The sequence below is a fragment of the Tiliqua scincoides genome, chromosome 3 (genome assembly GCF_035046505.1).
Source record: "Tiliqua scincoides isolate rTilSci1 chromosome 3, rTilSci1.hap2, whole genome shotgun sequence".
In the NCBI taxonomy this organism is placed as follows: Eukaryota; Metazoa; Chordata; class Lepidosauria; order Squamata; family Scincidae; genus Tiliqua; species Tiliqua scincoides.
Genome location: NC_089823.1, coordinates 102,277,623 through 102,299,588, shown reverse-complemented (window position 1 = coordinate 102,299,588; position 21,966 = coordinate 102,277,623). Strand labels below are relative to the sequence as shown.

General features: G+C 42.2%; 2 protein-coding genes across 2 annotated transcripts in view; one reads left to right on the top strand and one right to left on the bottom strand.

Moving 5' to 3' along the window:
* Positions 1 to 21,966, top strand: part of UBAC2 (UBA domain containing 2) — a 99,362-nt gene that overhangs the window by 33,314 nt on the left and 44,082 nt on the right. The window lies entirely within an intron of this gene.
* GPR183 (G protein-coupled receptor 183) lies at positions 11,805 to 20,435 on the bottom strand. Its single transcript, XM_066621724.1, has 2 exons — positions 20,388 to 20,435; positions 11,805 to 14,487 (listed from the first exon to the last, which is right to left on the bottom strand). The coding sequence occupies exon 2, from the start codon at positions 14,446 to 14,448 to the stop codon at positions 13,393 to 13,395; it is 1,056 nt and encodes a 351-aa protein (XP_066477821.1). The 5' UTR covers positions 14,449 to 14,487; positions 20,388 to 20,435; the 3' UTR covers positions 11,805 to 13,392.

Below are 21,966 nucleotides of genomic sequence, written 5' to 3'. Positions count from 1 at the left end.
GAATCAGTGAGCTCTTCAGCCCTCCCAGTGCCCAGTTTAAAGTTCTTCTATTTCAGGCACATCAGAATAAAGACCCACCTGGCTTCACAAGTGCAAAATAGAAAACTTTCCCCTTACCATTCAAGTCTCTTTTTTGTTCTTTTTTTTGGGGGGGGGGGGAGGCTGCCTTCTGGAGCAGCTCCAGCGGATCAGGACCCTTCTGGTGTCCTCACATTCCCCTTTGCCTGGCCTGACCACCAGCCAAGGCACATCTGCCTACTCGCAAGTAAATGCGACTGTGAGGCGGCTTTCCTTTCCATAGGGCTCCATAGACTAGGAGGGAGGCAGCTGGAAGGGAGGAACCTACTTCTCCAGTGTTTTTGGGGGCTGCACTCATTGGATAAGGACCATTCTGATGTCCTTGGAGCCTCTCAGCCTGCCTTGACTAAGGCAGGTCTGCCTACTAGCGAGTAAACGTGGCCACGTGGCTTCGTTTCGGATTCAGACTTGCAGCTGGGAGGGGGGAGCTTCTCGGGTGCTTTTTAGGGCTGCATTCATTGGAGCAGGACCATTCAGATGTCATTGGATTCCTCTCAGCCTGCCCTTTCTGACGGACTATGGCAAGTATGCCTACCCAGGAGTAAACATGCGATACGGCTCACTTTCACTTTCCATAGGGCTCCATGCATTTTTTGCTTCCAGTTATTTGGCCATAACTTTTGAACGAAAGGAGCTATTTCAATTCTGTATTTTGCCCTGCACTCTGCCAGCCATTCTGCATCCAATGGTCTATGGCATGATGCGGTAGCTCCTAACCCCGTGATGTTAGCGCGTCCTCCCCCAAGGGTGCGTCACTCCCCCAGCGCATTACCTGGTGTGGCCCGCACTCCATGCACCCCCCTAGCGACACCAGTGGGGGGAAGCATTCTGAGATGGCAGGAGGGCAGGGAGAAAGTGTGGTGGGGGAGGGAATAGGACGGGGAGGGAGCAGGACTGACAGAGCTCAGCTCCACCGAATCCTGAACCCTGTGTTGGGCTGTGCGGCCTGACCCGAGACTCCTTGATTCTGTGCTAGCTCAAGAGGTGCTGCAGAATTGAGTAGTTCCATTTCAGACTTTTCCAACAAGAATTTTACAGTGAGGCTATCTGTAATTTGCATAGAATCTGAGGTTCTTGTGCAGCAAAAATTAGAATTTTTGGTAGTTAATTTCAGATCCACTTTTGTTGTCCCATTGATTAGAAGGCTTTGCATGTATTTGTTTTGCTCCATAACTTTCGGTATATGATATAGAAGGACAGCAGTGTTTTACAATAGATTAAAGCTGCTTGTTACGTGATTCAAAACATTTTTGGTACCTTGAATGTACCAAAAATGTGCTTAAGATGTTGAAAGGTAGTTTTTGAACATTATCTCTTTCTTCAGCAGGCTAGCTAGACATTAATGCAGCAGTATTGCCCTCTAGTGTTCAATATATAGTATAAACACAGAACAGTTACGCAGTTTATGACTTTGCGGTATGTGTATAGGAATGCTTTACTGAATGCTATACTAAGACTGCAGAACTTATGACACACCTATCCAAATGCAGTTTTCCAGGAGCTTAGTAAACTTCCTGTCTTTGCTCCCTGTCTGAGACCGTAAAAGTGGTGGTGGTAGATATCATGCAGGCCAATGGGTAATATTCATATTGGTGGGTCATAAACTGTACAGACCTGCTATGGTCAAATAGGCAATGGCTGTATTGTGAAACTTTTGGCTCCTCCTACTTGTTTTTAATGCCTCCTATTGCCTGGTATCTGTGATTTCAGTTAACTGGGGGATGGAATGGAACCCCCACAGATACCGGGGCACACCTGTATAGTTGTTTTAAAAATGAGGACATGTGGTCCCTTTAGCTCACTGGTTCCCAGCCCATGGTCCGTGGACTACACATAGTCTGTAAGACCCCAAGAAGTGGTCTTCACGATATCAGAAAAAAGATTGCCTTTGAACACTTCTAGCATCTTGCTGAGTGTGTGTTCCCCCACAGACCACCAGAAAGGGCAGAGAATGGATTGCCCACAGCCAGCAACAAAAGCAGCAACCCACAGATTGTCTCTATGAATAATAAATCTCTAATAAAACTTTTCCATTATAAATTATTTGGGGGGGGGGGTTGCATGTGGTCCACAATTCCAATTGTTGCCTCAGTGGTCCACAGACTATTAAAGGTTGGGAACCACTGCTTTAGCTGGTTAGTGTTTTGCAGCTTTGCAGCTAGCAGCTGTATTTTGGACTGACTTTTCCAAAAAATCTCCAAAGGCAATACACTACAGTAGTCTGGTCTGGAGATTAGCACAGCATGGGTAATTATAGCTGAGTTATCTGTGTCCAGGATGGTTTGTGGCTGGTGCCACAGCTTCAGCTGTTGAAAGACATTTCATATTACTGATGCTACTTGGCCTTTACTGACAGGGTTAGATGAGGATCTGTCAGTACTGCCCAGTCTGTGAACCTTATGATTTTCAGGAAGAGAAACTCCTAGAACAAGTTGAGTATTAGCTAAGATGAATGTTGGATGTTCAGGGTGGAGCTCTGTAGTATACCTGCCATGAGACTGAGTGGAGAGATTTTCTGGAATCTCTCCTCAGGGTAGGAGCTGAACTAATGAAGGGCAGTTTCTTCCAATTTCCACCAAACAGTGTATCCAGAAGGATAGGCTGGTTGATAAGACTGAAAGCTGTTGAGACATCCAGGAGAATCAACAAGATAATACTCTCCTTGACTTTTTCCCAATACAGGTCATCTATCAGAACCTAAACCTGACATATGTTGTTATACTATTATATTCTATATCAGGGGTCTCCAGACTTTTTGGCCGAAGGGCCGCATTAAAAATGTGGCACAGTGTCAAGGGCAGGGGAAAAAAATTAAATATCAAATTTAAATAAATACATTAGAAATGGAACTTAGATGTACGAATGAATAAATGAATGGGCCCAAATGCCCAGGATTTCTCCAAGCACCAACACAGACCAAGAAATAAGGCACACACTTAAATGGACCCCCCATTCCCCCACCCCACAAGCACAATTCTGGTTGTGTTTGGTCAGCTGGGCAGAGGCTCTGTCCCACAGCTCACGCGAGAGGTCAAACAGTTGGCCGCCACGCTGAGAGCAGTTGCGTCAGGCCAGCGTGGGCTCCAGTAAGTTTCCAGAGGGTCAGAGGCTCACTGGAGACTGGGGGCTCCCTGCAGGCCAGATTGGGAGTCCTCGAGGGCTGCAAGTGGCCCCAGGGCCAGAGTTTGGGCACCCCTGTCCTAGCACATGCAAACCACAGTTCTGTCATCTTTGAGTGACTGGAATACATTAGTGCAGCCATTTTCAACCTTTTTCAGCTAATGGCACAGTGACAAGGCACTAAAGTTGTCAAGGCACACTACTAGTTTTTAATTACATTATTATGTTACTTTTATTATTATGTTATTATATTAATTTAATTAATATAACTAATACATTGAGGGCACAAACCTAACCAGGTCTACTCAGAAGTAGGCCCCATTATATTCAATGGGACATACTCCTAGGTAAGTGAGGATAGGATTGTGGCCCAGCACTCTTACTGTCAAAGCCAAAACCAAAGCCTTGCCAGTGGAGGCAACGCAGGGAGCACCACTTTGGGACATTGCAAGTAAGGAAATGGATCCTTTTCAGCCAGCTGCTTCACTGGCTCTGTACCTACTTCCTACCTTCTGGTTCGCTGCTCGCTCTCACTCCCTCCATGCTTCCACCCGCCGGGAGCTCTTTCAGGCTTCTCTGGCTGCCCAATAACCATGCCGGGCAGGCACTAGTAGCAGCAGAAGCTTTGAAGCCCCTTCGCAGGCTGCTCCTTTTCCTCCTGCTGCCATGCGTGGCTCCAAGCGGCCATTTCTCCTGCGTGCACAACTGCTGCCTGACTCCACCAGTGTGCCATGGCGCAGCAGTTGAAAATCATCGCATTAGTGTGAAACACAACACTCTACCTTCTTTTCCCCTCAACATAGCCTGTCAGCAATAAAGCACGTATCAAATATTTGTTTTTTCCACCAAATCCACAAGCTCAGCTTTAACTTGAGGTTCTCTATACAACGTTACTCTGAATTTTCATTAAATTTTCTCACAACAATGTTTTCAGAATATCTTGATTCAGTGAGAAAATGGTCCAAATTCTACCTGAGCCGTGGACTCATTGTGAGGCAATGCTTTGTAGTACTGTCTTTCCTTTACCATTATAAGTGATAAAAAATAAAATGAGTCACTGCCCTCCAGGTCCAGTGGTATGATTTTTACCAACCGAAGAGGGTATGTATGACTAATCTTTACCCTCTGTTTGAAAAACAGAATATTATGTAACATGTTTCTTGAGCATCTTGTGAGAGTGAGCAAGGAAAGGATTGTTAAACACTTTGTATACTTAAAACAGATAAAGACTAGCTTAAACTAGGGATACTTGGGTTAGGAAAGAAACAATCAGGCAAAAGATTTCTTTCACTTTGGCAAGAAAAGCAAGGGCAATGTAACTTCAAATTGCAAAGGATTGCTGGAACACCAAACACTGCCCTTTTGGAAGGATTTATATGAATATTGGCTCACCCTGGCAGTAAAATGATTACTGCTTCCTTTATGCTGCCCATGCAATTGCAGTGTCTTGCTTGGGTCCTCTTGAATAAGCAGTGAAGCCATGCTAATCCCCCATGGACTGAAAGAATCCCTTACCTCCTAGTTAAATGTTGACTTGTTTTCTTTACAAAATTTGATTTAATGGGTAGTACTGTGTTTCTGTCTGCTGTCTGGGGAGAAATACACATCAAAATTAAATGTGTTTGTGAAACTGTGGTAGTTTCCGTGACTGATTATACCTCTTGGAGAACCTCATGACCAGCATTCCTGCAAATAAAATGGGCAACCCAGTTAGAAATTGCCGGCAAGGGGTGAAGAGGTGACTGGTCGAAGCAGCAAAATGTTTTGCAAGCAAATTATGTGTACCAGCTACAACAGCACCCTCACTTCCTTTTCTTGTTTGCTACTGATGAATATCGCCTTGTGAAAGATATCTAGGATGATAATTCTAGGCTGTTCGGAGAAAGTATTTCAACATACAAACCACATGTTGCGGCAAGCTACCTTGGCAACACTGTAGAGTACATTCAGATGTTCATTGCCCTTGATTTATTAGTTCAAAAGAAATGTGTGTTTGGAGAGAGGTATATGCTTCCAACACCCTTTCAGTTGCAAAACTGATTTGTTTTTAATGGCAGGAAAAGCACAATTATTCTATATTTTTACCGAGACAGGGGTCTTATTATATTGGGTATTATTCAAGATGGCGGTGGGTGGACTCCAAAGAGCTATCTTAGGCTAGTCCAAGGATTTACACAGTAGAATTTTTGGTTTGGCATTCTTGCATAATTATAGCAACATCTCTGTATAAATCTTTTTAAATGTTTGCTACATAAATGGTATTATGTATTTATTGGTGACTTCAGTGTCACTGAATAAAGTTACATGCATCTACATTCATGTAGCTAAAGTTACATACATCTCACTCCAGGCGAAGAGGCAAAACCAATATCTGCTTACAATTTTGTTGCAGCTAAAAAAAGGACCAGTACAAACAGGTCTAGGTGGGGTCCTGCTGCTGTCCTTGCCTTTGCCAGTGCTAAGCAAGTACCATGCATAGCTCTTTACATAGGGGCAGGACCCAGGCTATTAGAGTGGTGGTATTAAGACTGGTCTGGCATTGGTAGTCATGACAACCATAATCCCATAGTATGTGGGGGATTGAGGAGGGAGTGACCCTCAGACTACAATGCCATTCTATTCTGATGTTTGCCTTCACATTTGCCTTCTTTGCCACCATATCACACTGCCAGCTCATGTTTAGCTTCTCATCCACTGAAACGCCTATAACTTTTTCACACATATTACTGCTCAGGCAAATATCCCCGGTCTTAGAGATGTATTTTTGATTTTTCCTGCCAAGATGCAGAGCTTTACATTTATCCCTGTTGAAGAATAAATGTGCATTTTGTTTGCATTTGCCAAGTTTTTCATCCTGTCAAGATCTTCCTGGATCCTGTTCCTGTCCGAGTGCATTAGCTACCCCTCCCAGTTTGATACCATGTGCAGATTTCGTTCTCATCCCCTATATTCCCTCATCTAAGTCATTAAAAAAGATATTGAACAATACTAGGTCCAAGACAGTGAGGCTCCGCTCTCCTCATATCTCTCCAGGTTGAAGAGGAGCCATTGAGTTCTCTCGAAGAACGGTTTGTCAGCTATCTATGGACCTTACTGTAGGTCAGCGGTTTTCAAACACTCCGGGAGTTTTGAAACCGCTCTAAGTTCTTGCGGGGGCAGGGGGGAGGCATTGGGGGGCGGAAGGGAGGCAGCGGCGCTCAGGGGGCTGCAGGGGCTTGGCTGCACTTACCAGATCCTCCTGCAGCCTCCTGGGGGTGCAGGAAGCCCTGTGGGAGTGTCTGCAGGGCTCCCTGAAGCTTCAAAAGTGAAAGTGGAGCGATCACACTTCATTTCCGGTTTAGCGGAGGTGGGGCACAATCACTCTGCTTTCACTTCTAAAACATCAGGGAGCCCTGCAGGCTCTTGCACAGGGTCCCCGCACCCCCAGGAGGCTGCAGGAGGCTCTGGTAAGTACAGCCAAGCCCCTGCAGCCCCTGAGTGGTGCGATCCTGGGGATCATGCCGATGCCTCCTCCCTGCCTCCTCACTGTCCCGCCCCTTAAGGGGGCAGTGGGCAGGGCCCACAGGCTGGGGCATAGCAGCACCCCAGTTTGAAAAACCCTGCTGCAGGTCCATGAGAATGTGGGGTAGATGTTCACAGTGTGTTCACCAGGATGTCATGGAGAACCTTGCCACATGCCCTACTAAAATCCAGATATATAATGTCCACAGTACCCTCCCCCATCTACCAAGCTATTCATTGAAGCTGTCAGTGAAGAAAAGGACTATTAATTGATTGAGGGCGCAATCCTAACTTGCACAGGAATGAGCAGGCCAACTGGTCTGCACTGAATCCAGTGCAAGGTAGGTGTGGGCTGGGACACAACTTGAAGTAAGGGAATTTTATTCCTCTTACCCTGGTTCGTTTGCCAGCCAGCCCTATGAGGTTACTTGGATCTGTGTTGGTGACTTCACTGGTGCAAATCCAAGCAGCCTGTGTAAAGCTGGTCAGGTCAAGGGTTAGGATCAAGCCTGAACCACCACCCCAGTCCCACCCCCCTCCCAACTCAATCTGCCTCCTGGGCCACCCTCCCCTGCCCATAAATGCCCCCTTCCTATTTCCGTTCCACTCTCCCTCTCCTGCCCACTGTGCCAGTCTGCCCAAGCTGGCCCAAACTTGGGTGACAGCCCTATTATTAATTATTATTATTAACAGTATTTATATACCGCTTTTCAACTAAAAGTTCACAAAGCGGTTAACAGAGAAAAATCAAATAACTAAATGGCTCCCTGTCCCAAAAGGGCTCACAATCTAAAAAGATGCAAAGGAATACCAGCAGACAGCCACTAGAACAGACAGTGCTGGGGTGAGGAGGGCCAGTTACTCTCCCCCTGCTAAAAAAGGAGCACCCACGTGAAAAAGTGCCTCTTACCCAATTAGCAGGGGTTAACCCTAGTAACCCTAGTAACTACATTGCTAATTATTTCATTTAGTTCACTGATCACAGTTGAATATACTGCTGATATTTTCCAACAGAGGGAAAATACACCTCAGCTTTTTCAGGCTATGTTTTTAAAGTGAGAAACATCTTCTTGTCACCTGCCCAGCTTAGTCACCAAACTTCCTTCCTCTTTTTCACCCATGGTGAAGCCACTGCGGGAGATCATGAGACATTGCTGTGAGATGTCTGGATTTTGCAGATAGTCCTTGTCTCTTGCAGATAGTCCTTGTCTCTGCAACACTGATAGCACTGCCATCTAAATGCTGAAATATCTTGCTTGATTAACAAGAAGGTTAATAGCAAGCGATGGCTGAAGCCTAAACCATTGCATCACATTTGCAACTACAGGTCCAGCTTTGTTATACATGGATTTTTTATACAGGGATTTGACTCAACACGAATGGTCCCTGCAAATGAGAAGGAATGTGCTGATCCCTGGAGAAGGGGAAAAATGCACCCCTTTAAAATCACAGTTTAAAAAACTGCTTTTCACTGTTGCAGAGACAGTCATACAAGCGATTACAGGTATAACCTAAGTATCTACAGATTTTTCTATCTCAAAGCTGATGAGAAGGGCCCTTTAAATTAAAGGAAAACAGTCCTTTAATACTGGCAGAGAGGGCAGCCAGCTGACAATCCATCAATCATTCTCTCTGCAGGCTTCACTCCTCCCTTCCCCCTGAGCACTGTGAAAGAAGGCTAGGCTAAATGGCAGCGATTATCACTATTCTTTCCCCCTTCACTTTGGGCCTCCTAGTGAAGCCCAAGCTCCTGGAAAGAGACTGATAGACTCTTTGTGCATTACAAAGGTCATCAAGGCTGTTTTTAAATCACCAGAGCAAAGAAACTTTGTTTTTTAAATTGATTTACTATAGTGCATTTTTGCCATCCAAGTGAGTTCTTGGAACGGAACCCTCTCGAATAATGAGACTCAACCTGTAATTATAAGCATTTGGGAGTTGTTGCTGGACAATATTTGCAAGTACAAGAGATTTCCTAATGAATTATGAATACATCCATAAATTTCATGTAATTTGAGTTTCTTAGCAGGAAAACTAATAGCACTTGAAAACTTCCTGCAATACCTCTCATTTATCTTTTCTCAAGCCATCCCAAGCACAGCAAGATGTGGAAGAGCTTGAATGAGATAGGGCACAATCGTAACCAGGTCTACTCAAAAGTAAGTCCTGTTGTGTTCAGTGTGACTTACTCCCAGGAAAGTGAGGTTAGGATTGCAGCCATAGTAGCAAAGAGCATGGGTGATGAAATGTAAGTTCATGACTCATCAATGGCCATAGGCAGTCACTGCCTCACCATCACTACATGTGTAACATGGAAATAGTATTCCTGACCTAGTTTACAGGTCTCTTGGAAAATGAAATACACGACTTTGCTGTTTTTAGGCAAATACTGTACTTTGATGCTGATTATTATGTTATGTTTTATAAATCTATATTATATTGTTCTTGTGGTGGTAACTTATCTAGCACTCATTGGCTGAACTGGGGTGACAGTATAGAATGTTCAAAGACATTTGATGTGCTCAGGGAACAACAGGATGTTTGCAGTATTGTTGCTGTAGGAAAAGAGAGCACTGTCACCTGGGATTAAATCTCCTAAATCCTAGGTACAGGAATAGACTTGTGGGAAAGGCTGAGAACTGGGAAGTGAATACTGCAGATAGGGAAGTATGGACCTGAGAGCCTAAAGGCATGGAAGCTGAAGGAAGGGTGCAGAGTAGGAAGTGGACCAAGAACCAGGATTCAAATGGAAGGGTAGATAGAGGATTGAAGGAAAAAAGCACATGAGACAGGAAAAAAAGGAAGGCTAGGTGGAGGCTTAGTTGCACTTATTATTTTGAATTAACCAGTCAATTCTTTGCTTGCAGTTGTGTTTTTTTTTAAATTTACACACTGTTTTACAAGGGTACAGGCATGCGCCCTTATCCGTGGGGGTTCCGTTCCAGAAACCCCGCAGATAGCTCAAACTGAGCTTTAGAGCTGAAAACATATGACTTCCACTTTCACTGAGAAACCCTGGAGGGCTTCCCCAGGCCTCCTAATGCCATATAAGGCATTGAAAATGTCATTTCCAGTTTCTCTGTGAAACCAGAAGTCATGTGTTTTGAGATTTAAAGCTCAGTCTGAGCTTGGCAGAGGCCAAGGATGAGCTTGGCCTCTGTTGAGCTCTGAAGCTCTTCCGGAGGTGAGGAGATTTCAGCTTCCCTCGCCTCTGGAGAGGGCACAAAGGGGGGACCCCGGACCTGATCCGTGGATAACTGAATAAGTGGATAAGGGATCCGCTGATATGGGGGCCTTCCCATATATGTAGATATTCAGAGTCTAGAGAAAACAATATCTTATAAAGGTAATGTAATAATGTTGAGTATTCAGGCAAAATGCTATATAAATACATCGCTGTTGCTGCTGGCCCCTCATGCTGTTGATTTGTGCAATACCCCACCCTGCCAACCATGTTGCATCTGTTTGCTGGAGGAAGCCTGACTTTGATCCACATAGGATAGTGGTGATCCCTTCCTCTGGAGATCATAGAGAATACTTTTAACTAATTGACTTTAAATTTAAAGTTCAAAACAAATTGACTTATCTGCACAGAATAATCAATTGTCAAATGCTCTCCTAATATGTTTTCCCTGGTGGTTAGAATTTTGGTATATAACAATGGATAAAAAGCATAGTAATTCATTCTGCTTTTGTGACCACCACAGTTGCACCAGCTGCAACTGTGAAAAGATAAACAGCAATCTTTCATTTTGAACTTTCTGGTTTTCTCTTTCTGGTTACTGGGCCTACCCCCTGTTTTAGTGTCCCCTGTCATCTGCCTGTGAAGTAGTTTTTAATAGATTGGCCCACAGTTCTGTCTCATGCCATTTTAGATTTCTGTCTGCTGAAATGAAAACAGAACCACTGCCAGTTTTTTAAGTAGGGTGTTCCATTTTGTTATCTTTTTCATCTGAATTATATCCTAATAGTAGTTTCATTTACATAATATACAATTACTTGGATTTAAATCACCCCAGTAGTTGACAAAATTCAGTGAGGAAATTGGGACAAAATACCATACATTAGTGTGACTAATGAATTAATTGTGCGATCCATTCAAAGTTGAATGCTTTAAACACCTCTTGTTGCAGTGGAAAAAGTTTAAGGCATGTTTAATGCTCCCTGGTTGAAAACAGTGGGACTAAATACAGCATGATTTTACGCGAGTCTTTTTTCCCTTGAAAAGACTGTGTAACTCTTTATGAAAAAAAACTTGTTTGGTAGTGTTCCTGAATGTTCTTTATATTAATATATTAGCATATATTTATAATATATGTAAATGATTCAATTATATGAAATTTTATTACGTCAGACTCTGGTTATCTGTTTGTCATGAAGTTTGCTATCACAATTTGATGAAACGGAAAGTAGTCACTGGGCATATTCCATATTCTGTGGGATGCCTTGCAGCCTAATCCTGAGCTGTGCGGCACCCAGAGGAGCTGCAGCATCAAAGTGGCTACTACTGCATCCTATGGGTGCTGCAGCAGCCACTGGATTCTCCTCCGGGGAAGGGGACATTCAGCCCCTTCCCCTGAGTAAGGGTGCAGTTCCCTCAGGGGGTCTCCTTCAGTTTGTGCCAGCTATTTTGGTGACATAGAATGGAGGAGCTTTGTGTTGTGCTTTTCAGCTCAGTATGGAGCACCGGATCTTGCAGAGCAGGGCTCCGCCAGTCCCACACCTCTCCCACGCCGGTTCCTCCCTGATCCAACCCTCCCCCACCTGGAACGCCTCCGCCCGCCCTGACAAACCTTACTGCCTCCTGGAGCTCACCCTTGCTCTGGGTGGCATCTGTTCAGCGCTGGGCTTAGCACCAAGTGGCGCTGGGCTGGCACCAGCAGTCCCTATATCAAGGGTGTCATAAATGTGCTTATGACACCCAGCGCTGGTGGCAAGCTTGTACCACTGGTGCAGAAGAGTTCAGGATTGGACTCTTACCCCTTCAATCATCCTAACTTTTGATCTTTTTTTGGAAGTAAAACATTGAGAAAACTTCAGGGATATAAAACCAGAAAAAGAACTTTGATTTTGTTTTAATTTGGAGTATATACTTGTATATGGACTTAAGAGTAGCTGTTTATAACATTTTTACAGGCAAATAAGAGAGGCACTTCTTTCCTTGACAGTTGCAAACCAAAAAACAAATATTCGACATGGTAAAAACAAAAACATCTTGCAATTCTAAACATTGAACTAGTTTCACATCTGTGCTTCCTAGCACCAGGTCAACATGGGGATTCTCCTGTCTGAGATAAGTGATAAATCTGTTTGTCCATAAACTGAAGAAAGTTGCAAGGGAACTGGCAATAGCATTCACTCCTCTCCTTTTTTTCACTTCTATCCAGCCACTGTTTCACACCTGCACAAGCAGCTGCCCCTTCTTCATTGTTTACTGCAGATTAACTGTTTTTAAGTATCACTACACAATTATTTTTAGGCACATAGGATGGTAGCACAAGCAACATCAGGAAGTATGAGAACTCGTTTAATGATACATACCAGCTGACGTGCATGTGATTTGTCTATAAAAATATTATCAGTAGCTTGTTCCATCAGAACTTTGTTCCATGTCTGTCAATCAGTGTATCTGCTTCTGTGTTTCTTAGCTGGAAACTTAGCTGAGTGGAAAACCAAGTACCATCTTTCCTGCTCTAGCTCTTATTTGTATTGTCAAATATTTATTAATGGCCGACACCACAGTCATTTTTCTGCCTGTTTATTTTTTATTTGTAAGGTTTTTAAACTGCAATTTAAAAAATATGATTTTGCACTTACAATATATAATCATTCACCAATCCCTTATTTAATTAAATATTTTTCTTTTTCTGTGACATTTTTGTTACCGTCCAATTTCACAGGCAGCTCATGGATTTTCTTATGTTCTCCCTCATTTATTTATTTTTTTTTGCAAACTTCCCAGTCCTAATAAAGTTACTGGTGTGTTCCAAAGCACAGCTGTCTGTACAGTTTCAAAGTTAAAACAAACAAACCATGCACATGATTCTGATTAAAGTAACAGTTCCCTAAATCTGAGGGATGGAAATGCATAAGTACAAGACCCATTCAAACAAAAGTTCCGGATTTGGGATGTAAAGGAACAAATCAGTAATCAAAACAATACGAACAACTAACAATAAGCACTGCAGCAAATAGCTTTTGGGACAGACATGGCTGAGGATTGGCAACCCCTCTCCCATTTTTCCCACAGTATATCATGCCATCTTATTCTCCTTCCAAGAATCTTCATTTCATCCATCACTTTTGTGCCAGGCATAGTAACCAAGTGTGTATGAACTAGAGTCCAGTCATTCAGATAAATTCAAGTTTAACTTGTTTCTGTGTTGGAGAGCCACTTCATAATGTGATTTAGCCCTTTGGCCAAGATTATTAAGATCCAAATATGAACATGTAAAGAATATGCTATACTTTGTGGTGAAAATATTCTGGAAACAAGGCATTACATGAAACCAAATAAAAAGCAAGGAAAATGCTTGTTTTTATTTTCCTGACACAGTATGTGCCATATGACCTTTCCCTCCCCAAACATTCTAAACGTGTTTGGAAAAGGTGTGTTTGAAAAATTTGCGCCTTTTGTTGTTGTTGTTGTTTTTAATTGACACCTTTAAGTCTGTTTCAAGTGGGAATTTGCATTCATCTTTTTCCATTCAAAGTTGTTGTAAGAGTAGCCAGTTGTGCGTCTCCAACGTCACGAGAGCTTTCATCATAAGCTGTTCTGGCAGCACTTGAGACTGATATGCTTCCTTGACGTCTCAGTATTTTCAATATTGTTCTCTTGTAGCCTCTGCATGCAAAGAAATATATTAAAGGATCAAAACAGCAGTTTAAGTTCATCAGGAACACAGTGTAGTGGAGAGTCTTCTGGAACATTTGTAGGTGACTGCACTCAGGCTGGCAACCTTGCAGTAAAAGCTTCTTAATCATATAGATGATAATGGAAACGTGGTAGGGGGTCAGACAGATGACAAAGACAACAATGATAAAAATAATTGTATTGATAGCTTTTTTGTTTGTTCCTGATTTTTCAGCAAGTGGGTTTTCTTTTGTGTTTTGGCAGAGTTTATAACTGATTTTAGTATAACAGATTAGTATAATCCCAAGTGGAACTATATATCCAATGAAGCAGGCACCAAGAAGAATCCATGGAAGATGTGGGATTTTTTCAAAGTTTGGATATTCCATGCATGTTCCATCTTTAGCCAACATCGGTTGTGCTAGTAATGGGAGAGTTTGGCTGAATACGAGAAACCACACGAAACAACAAATGTATCTGGCACATTTAACTCTTCTGATCTTGGTGCGTAAAGGATGAACCACAGCTACAAATCTGTCGATACTCAAACAAGTCATAAAATTCACAGCTGCGTAAATGTTGATGTAGAAGATGAGTGCTATAAGTTTGCACAGTGCTTCTCCAAATGGCCAGTTAAAGCCTAGTGCATAGTAAGCTATTCTTGCAGGCAAAGCCGTAGTAAAAAGAATATCTGACACAACCAGATTTGTTGAATAAAGAGTTGTAGAATTCATCTTTTTTCTGTTTTTAATGATCACGATGAGGGCAAGTCCATTTCCAAGCACTCCGATTATGAAAACAAAGCTGTAGAATATAGGCAATAACACACGTGCTGAATCTCGGTGCTCATATAGATCACAGCGTGACTCATTAGGAGCAGTGGTGTTGCAGTTCATTTTTGTAACTGTTGGTCTTCAACAAGCTCAGGAGAAGACCTAGCAAAAACAATAGAAGAGATAGAATCATTAATGATGAACAACCATGTTCCTCTTTTCAAAAGGTTGGTAGGTCGATGTTCTGGAAACTTAATATCTGTAAACTTTAAAGGTTGGGGGGATTCCTGGGTTTTCAGTACATCAGTTTATAGAGAATCAAAAGTCTGAAATGAGAAAAAGCAGTTTGAACTTGAAAGGAAGTGAGCAAAACTATGCCTGTGGTTTTTTGGAATTAACCTAAATGCACATGTGAACTCTACAGTTAGGGCACAATCCTAACCAACTTTCCCGCACTGACATAGCTGTGCCAATGTGGCATGCACTGCATCCTGCAGTGGGGAGGTAGTCAAGGAGGCCCCCTCAAGGTAAGGTCATATTTATTACCTTACCTTGGGGCTGCAATGCAGCTAGGTCTGTGCAGGAAAGTTGGTTAGGATTGTGCCCTTAATTGCCTTTGTCAACAAACCAGCAAAGTTGTAAATGGAGAAAACTACTTTCTGGAAGTGAGAATATGATGGTAATCTTATGACAGTATCTTCACCTGTTGGTGTCTCTTAAACCTTAGACTGTGCCACCCAAGTTCACAGAGGCCAGGGGAAAACAAACTGGCCTGTGAGATGGATGAGGAGAAGGAAAACAGCAACAAAAAAACAACAAAGCCAGCAGGGCAATGAACTTCCATTGCCACTTCTACCTGCTAGTGCCTCTTTAAGCTTGGACTGTGCCATGCCCCTCCTCATTTCACAGTGGCTGTAGAAATACCAATTGCCCTGTGAGAAAAAAGCAAAAGGAAGCAAGCAAAGCATCTCCTTTCCAACCCCTTTCTATTGTAATTATACTGCATTGTTTGATTTTTATGGAAGCTGCTCTGAATGCCTTGTCATCTGAAGGGTGGGGTACAAATGCTTTAAATAAATAAAATGAGGCTTTTATTTGAAGTATTTGTTGTAAGGTGGGGAAGGGAAGTCTTTAATCTTTGCAACAAGGAAAAGGTTTAGGAACCAGTAAATACACCATGACATTTGAGATTTTTTTGAACTAAGATTAGTTTTACTAAGTTCTAGGTACTTCTTTTACAGCTCAGACCAATCCTTATAGGCTCTAATAGAAAATCATTGTTCCTGACTCAGCACATTAGGTTGCAATCCTATACACACTTTCCTGAGAGTAAGTTCTATTGAACACAATATGACTTACTTCTGAGTAGACACGCATAGGATTGTGTTCAGGCAGCCCAATCCTATCCTGGCCTCCACCAGCGGCACACGCAGTGTCACAAACATGCCATAAGGCACAATGTGCCAGCGGGGAGGCCCATCCCGCCAGTGGAAAGGCCTGTGCCAGTCTCCCACTGCAAGTTGGAAGGAAGCACCCTCTGGAGAAGATAAGCACTCTGCAGGACAGCTGTGGTTCCCACTCTGCAGGACTGCAGAAGGGTGGGAAGGACAGAATGGGGGCAGGGAAGGAGTAACAGGGTGGTGTAGTGGTTTGGGAGGTGGACTTAGACCTGGAAGATCCAAGTTCAAATCCCCCCTCAGCCATGAAGCTTTCTGGGTGACCTTGGGCCAGTCACTTTCTCTCAGCCTCAAGTACCACACGGGTGTTATGAGGACAAAAGGAGGGGAGCTTTTTGGAGGAAGGGCAGTATAAAAATGTGAAAAATAAATAAATAACAGAGCAGAAGTGGGGAGGAGGGTGTGGGGTCAGTGAATGAGGCCTCCTCCATATTCCCCCTCCTGAGCCTGAAAGCCCATCTTGGAGCTGCTTGGCTTTGCCCCAGCAATTTCACTGGCATGAATTTGAATAGGCCCATAGAGGCTGCTGGGGCTTTACCTTAGGGGACAAAGGTCCCCTTTCTCAAGGAGACCCTCTGCAGCCTCTGTTCCTGTGCAGGATACCATGGAGGCTGCATTGGCTCCGCTGCACCACAGCATGGAAATTTTGGTCAGGATTGAACTGTTAGTTAGCTCAGCTAGGAAGCTTTTACAAGCTTTTGCAGACTTGTCCTTTTTAGGTGTTGCTGTTGCTCTTGTGTTGTAATTATGTTTTATGGTTGTTTTAAGTTTGTTTTAATGGTTTATGGATTTTTAGGGCAGGGTAAAATTGTTTTTAAGTGTGATTTTTACTTTTTCTGTAGTTACACTTTTGTAAGCCCCCTTGGGAAGAAAGTCGGTATATTAATGCTGCAAAAAATAAACAAACAAATAGGGAGAATGCTTTAACTCTTCCTGTTATTATGAATTGTGACTTTATATAATAATGATCACTGATCTCTTCCATCTCACAGCCTGGTGACTTTTACAATTATTTTTCTTTTTCTCTGTGCATGCAAGTGTATCTGTCCCTGCCAGCCGGGGGCCCAATCCTATCCAACTTTCTAGCACTGGTGCAGCCCCAACACAGCCTCGAGGTAAGGGAACAAATGTTCCTATACCTTGAAGTGGCCTCTATGACTGCCTCTCCTCCACAGGATGCAGTGCACACCCCCTTGGCATGGCTGCACCGGCACTGGAAAACTGGATAGGATTGGGCCCTGAGATGACACTTCATGCATCTGATTTAATGGCCTGTAATCCACTGAAACTTATCCCACAATAAAGTTATTACTCAAGATGCTACAAGACTCTTCGTTGTTTTGCAACATACTTGCCCATCTAAAAGTTGCTACTAAGTTCTGCGACTCTAATTTTTCTTACTCCAGAAAAGGACCCTCTCTCTAATAGCCATCCATGTAACCTCTGACCATAGTCTTCCACACAGGGTTCAGAACAGGAAAGTGTTGCCCATCCTCCAGGACTGGCCTGAAGTCTCCAGGAATCAGCACTAATCTCCAGGTGATTACTGAAAGCAAGCCTGGAGATTTTGACAGGCTTCCAGGAATTTCCAACATTATATCATGTTGGGGGAAAAAAATTCTCCCAAGAATAGTTTCAGTATGAGTCGACAGCCCAAACAGGATCAGTTGAGTGCTGTTAGGGGGAATAGAGTGGACAGAAGAAGTGGGAATACCAGGGATTAGCAATGTGTACAAGGAAATCCAAGTAGCAGAATGTATTGAATATCCTGTATTTTTCATGTATTTTAGCAAATGGGCCAAACTGTCTGCAGGCCTTCAAGATTTTGTCATTAAGGAATACAACAAATTGTAGTTTGAAGTTGGTGTGAAGTTTTTCCATGTGATTGAGTCTTTGAATCTTTTTAGGGAAACTGTGTTGTCATATCCCAATTCTTAAATATTACATTATACTCTTGCCAAGGTTCTTGACACTCAGTTACTTCTCTTGAAACATGTCGCAAAGCTAGACAGGCTCCAGAAGTAGTGCATTTTGAATAAACTGCGATACAGTACATAAATTGTAGCTTAAAAGTGATACAACACTTGTTGACATTAAACTTCTTGTTTAATGATGTGTTGGGTGGGGTTAGGTTTGTCATATGCTGTCTTGTGTATATGCCTGCTAAGACCCCTCTCTTCACAAACCATTTTCTCTTTGTTTTTAGCCCAGTACTGCTGGATTTCACAAATATTTGTGAAAATATTTTAACAATTTGTTACACTTCCACTACTCATTTCCCTTTTATTTATTTATTTTGCTGTGTAAGATTTTATCTAGTACAATAATTTTTTTACACTACCTGGCTATGTTAGCTATGTTGCCCATTGTGAGCTCAAAAAATGTCTTTATGAAGCAGGAATAATTGAGAGAAAAGAAATAAGGTTGATATGCTTTCTCTGCAGCTCATACTGCTTAAAAAATTAGAAGTGGCTTTGGCTGTGAAGGCTGAAGAAGCATTTCTGTGGCTTCAAGTTCCAGCCTTCCATGGTGTTTCATACATTGCTGAGTCCTGTGTGTGGTATAGTTAGCAACCCAGATTGCTTCACAACTGTATTATCTTATGGCCAGGTTATATAAACAGGATGCTGGTCTATGAAAATTATTTCTACATTTTTGTTCTGATGACTAGGCTGTATCCCCTTTTTACAAGAGCAGAAAATCTCTTTGCCCCCTTCCCCACCGGCCATCTCTAAAGTTTTCATTGTTACATAGTATGGCGTTATTGTTTAGGTATAATAAAGCATGGTTGCTTTCTTCTCTCTGTAAAACTTTCAAGAAATTATTCACTGGGATGAGTTTTATGATATTTCTTCAGCAAAAATAACTTGGAAATAACTTACAGCCCAATCCTATGCATGCCTACTCTAAGTCCCATTAGAGTCAATGGGGCTTACTCCCAGGAAAGTATGGATAGGATTGGGCTGTAAGGCTGCAATCCCAACCACACTTTCCTGAGAATAAGCCCCATTGAACAAAATAGGACTTACTTCTGAGTAGACCTGGTTAGGATTGTACCCTTAGTCTTTTGCACACTGTCCTGCCATGGATTAGTTCTCAGTAAACATACACAGGATTGCACTATATAGTTCTCAGTAAACATACACAGGATTGCACTATACTCCTTCCTTTATTACACTGGATTTTTCATTTGGCAAAACAAAATCTAGCTGCTTCTTCTAACAGAAAAAGGAAGGAAGGAAAAGCCACCACCAGTGCAACTCCTAGCAATTTCTGGTTTCAAGTGTCAACATCAAGTATCTCACATAATTAGATAGCACTGCTGTTCCATGTATCATACTACCTTGTTAGCATGTGATTCCTAATGATCAAGTTTGCAATAGTTGTAAAACAACAGCAGTGGATTTGAGGCAAACATAGTTTGAATCCTGTTAAGGGCAATTATATGCTCAGAAGCAGGCAGCAGGCATTTGTGTAATCATGTTCATTAGTTGTTTGGGTCAGGTTGTGAGAGGCTGAAATGTTTTCTTCCAGACCAATCATTCCTTCATACTGTACAGCTACATTAGCTGTGTTATATAGTAGAAAACCAAGAAACAAGGTATGGAGTGAGAAGAATTGGATAATGCTATGAAACGTGTTTGGTAATGATGGCAGAAAAAAAGCTGCCTTGCTTTTTGCCTAATGGCTGATTGGTACAGTTCTAACTGTTGATTTCTTACATGCATCCAAGGCTGCTGAGTGTGCACGTGGCTGCATTGGTTTCCATGGCTGCATAATAAAAATTAGTTTGAAATGTTGTAATATGTTTAACTGGCAGAGTGTTATGGTTCCATTCTGCCCAAGCTCATGGCATTAATTTAATGTCATTTTCCAGATTTTGTAACCAAAATAAATATGTGAGAAACAAAAAAGAAGCTAAATAAGAGAATGCATGTCAATGTTTATTTTTCAGAGGCAAATTGAACTATCTGTGTTAGTCTGTTGCAGCAAAACAACAAAGAGTCTTGTGGCACCTTAACGATTAATGAATCTGTTGTAGCAGAAGCTTTGAGGATTATAAGCCATCAGATGTTTAAGGTGCCATAAGACCGTTGTTTTTTCCATGTTCTATCAACATTTGTCCAGAACCAGATGTACTATCTCTATTTCAGAATACTTTCAGAAATAACAGACTACCAAGGCCTCTTCTTGGCTAAGCCAAAGAGTACATCTTTTTAGAAACCATCCTGGCTTCAGTATCCAGGGTTGTTGTTATTAAAACAACAAAAATTTACTAGAAGAATACTTTTTCTCTTAAAGGCATTCTTCTATTTTGCCTCCAAATACCTATTATATAAGGCTAATGCTAATAATTTGTCCTTGAAATAAAAGGTGACTGAATAAAAATAACAATTGAATAAAAGTTAACTACTGTCCTGGCTCTCTTGTTTATCTCATCAGTAAACTATTGATGTATCATAAAGATTCCTCCTTAGTTACTTCTCTCTATGATTAAAGAAATATTTCCTTGATTACCACATCAAAAAAGTTAACTCCCTGCAACAATTAATTACCATTTTGAAGAAAATAAAATGTTAACATCTTAACATTCTCTGAACTCACGTTTCAGAAGATTATGAAGACCCCAGTGTTGTGCTGCTGTTGGCCACACATGTCATTAGCAACCATTTCCCCTTTGCATGCTGTTTTTAAGAGTGATTATGTCAGACTATCCTTTTATGGAGTTGACGGCATTTCTCCTCCCTGTGATAGAACTCTGTCAAAGAAAAGGTTTTTATGGGAAGTGAGAGCATCTATTCATTTCACATTTTTCATGCTTCCTTTGAAAGTATAGTAAGAAATGTCACACCACCTCAAATGCTAAAGAAAGAAAAGGATCGTTGTGGCTTTCATAGATCAAACCTGCCTTTGTCAGATTATGTGTGTGTCTTTTTTTTTTTTAAATTAGCACTACTAGATATGTCTCACTTAAAACAACTGGAAAATTAATTCTATGTACTGCCTTAGGTGTTGTTTTGAAAAAACTAAAAGACTTTCTAGAAGATTTTATACAAATAAATGAAAATAATAAATCATTCAAAATAGTATTTTATCCAGACTCTCCCCCCCCCATAGCTATCTGACCTAGAATGAAACTTCCATTTGCACCAGTGGAGTTTCCAGCAGGTTGAGTAAGATAGTCATGCTCTGTCATAGTCAAGATCAACAGATAAAACACACCCCTGGCAAATCCAAACTAGCACATCAGAAAAATGTCCCAAAACACCACCCAAGAAAGAGAGAAACATGGACCCTCCCAGTACATTCCTACAAATAGCCACAGACCCCCCTTCACACGTAAAGGAGCAGGTGGGAATTTAACAATAAAAGTTCTATGAAGGAGAAGGGCACCCAACTCTCTCTCTCTGAAAGTTGGGAAGTAGAAAAGTACTTGAAGCACTAGCTGCAAGAAAGTAAGGCATAGAAGATGGGGGATTCGGCAGTCTTCTGCATCACTGGCATCAAAGGTCAACCAGGCCGGGTCCACAAGCTCCCAAAAGCCTTCCTGAAAACCCCTGAAGGTCCCAATTCTCACCTGAACATGAGACAGCAGAGCAACATGCTCAGTCAAGCACATCACTTGGTGGTTACTTTCTTCCCTGGAGGGAAATTTTCATTGTCTTGGGTGATAAAAGAAAGCAGAAGGCACTGATCCCGCCCCCTACCCCACCACTTCCCTATCCCTATCCCTTCCCCCATCTCCTAGCCACACAGGAGGGAGGGGGAAGCTTTGAAGTTCCCATATGCCCACATGAGACCCCTCATAGCACAATACTTGAGAGCTTGGTACAGTGTGGTGTTGATGTTGTCCGTCTCGTATTCTTCTTTTACTGTTACAAGACCAAACTACACATTATTATTTATTGTTTATATCTATGTCCCATTCTCCACCCCAGTGCTTCTCACGCTTTTAGCACCGGGACCCACTTTTTAGAATGAGAATCTGTCAGGACCCACCGGAAGTAATGGCATGACCAGAAGTGTCATCACTAAGCAGGAAAATTTTTAACAATCCTAGGCTGCAATTCTACCCAGGGGTAAACCCCATTGGCTATCATTGTTAAAAGCATATACAGAGTAGCATGTTTTTGTGTTAACTGAATGATGTATGTTGGAATCTGGGGCCAAACCTTATGTGTAA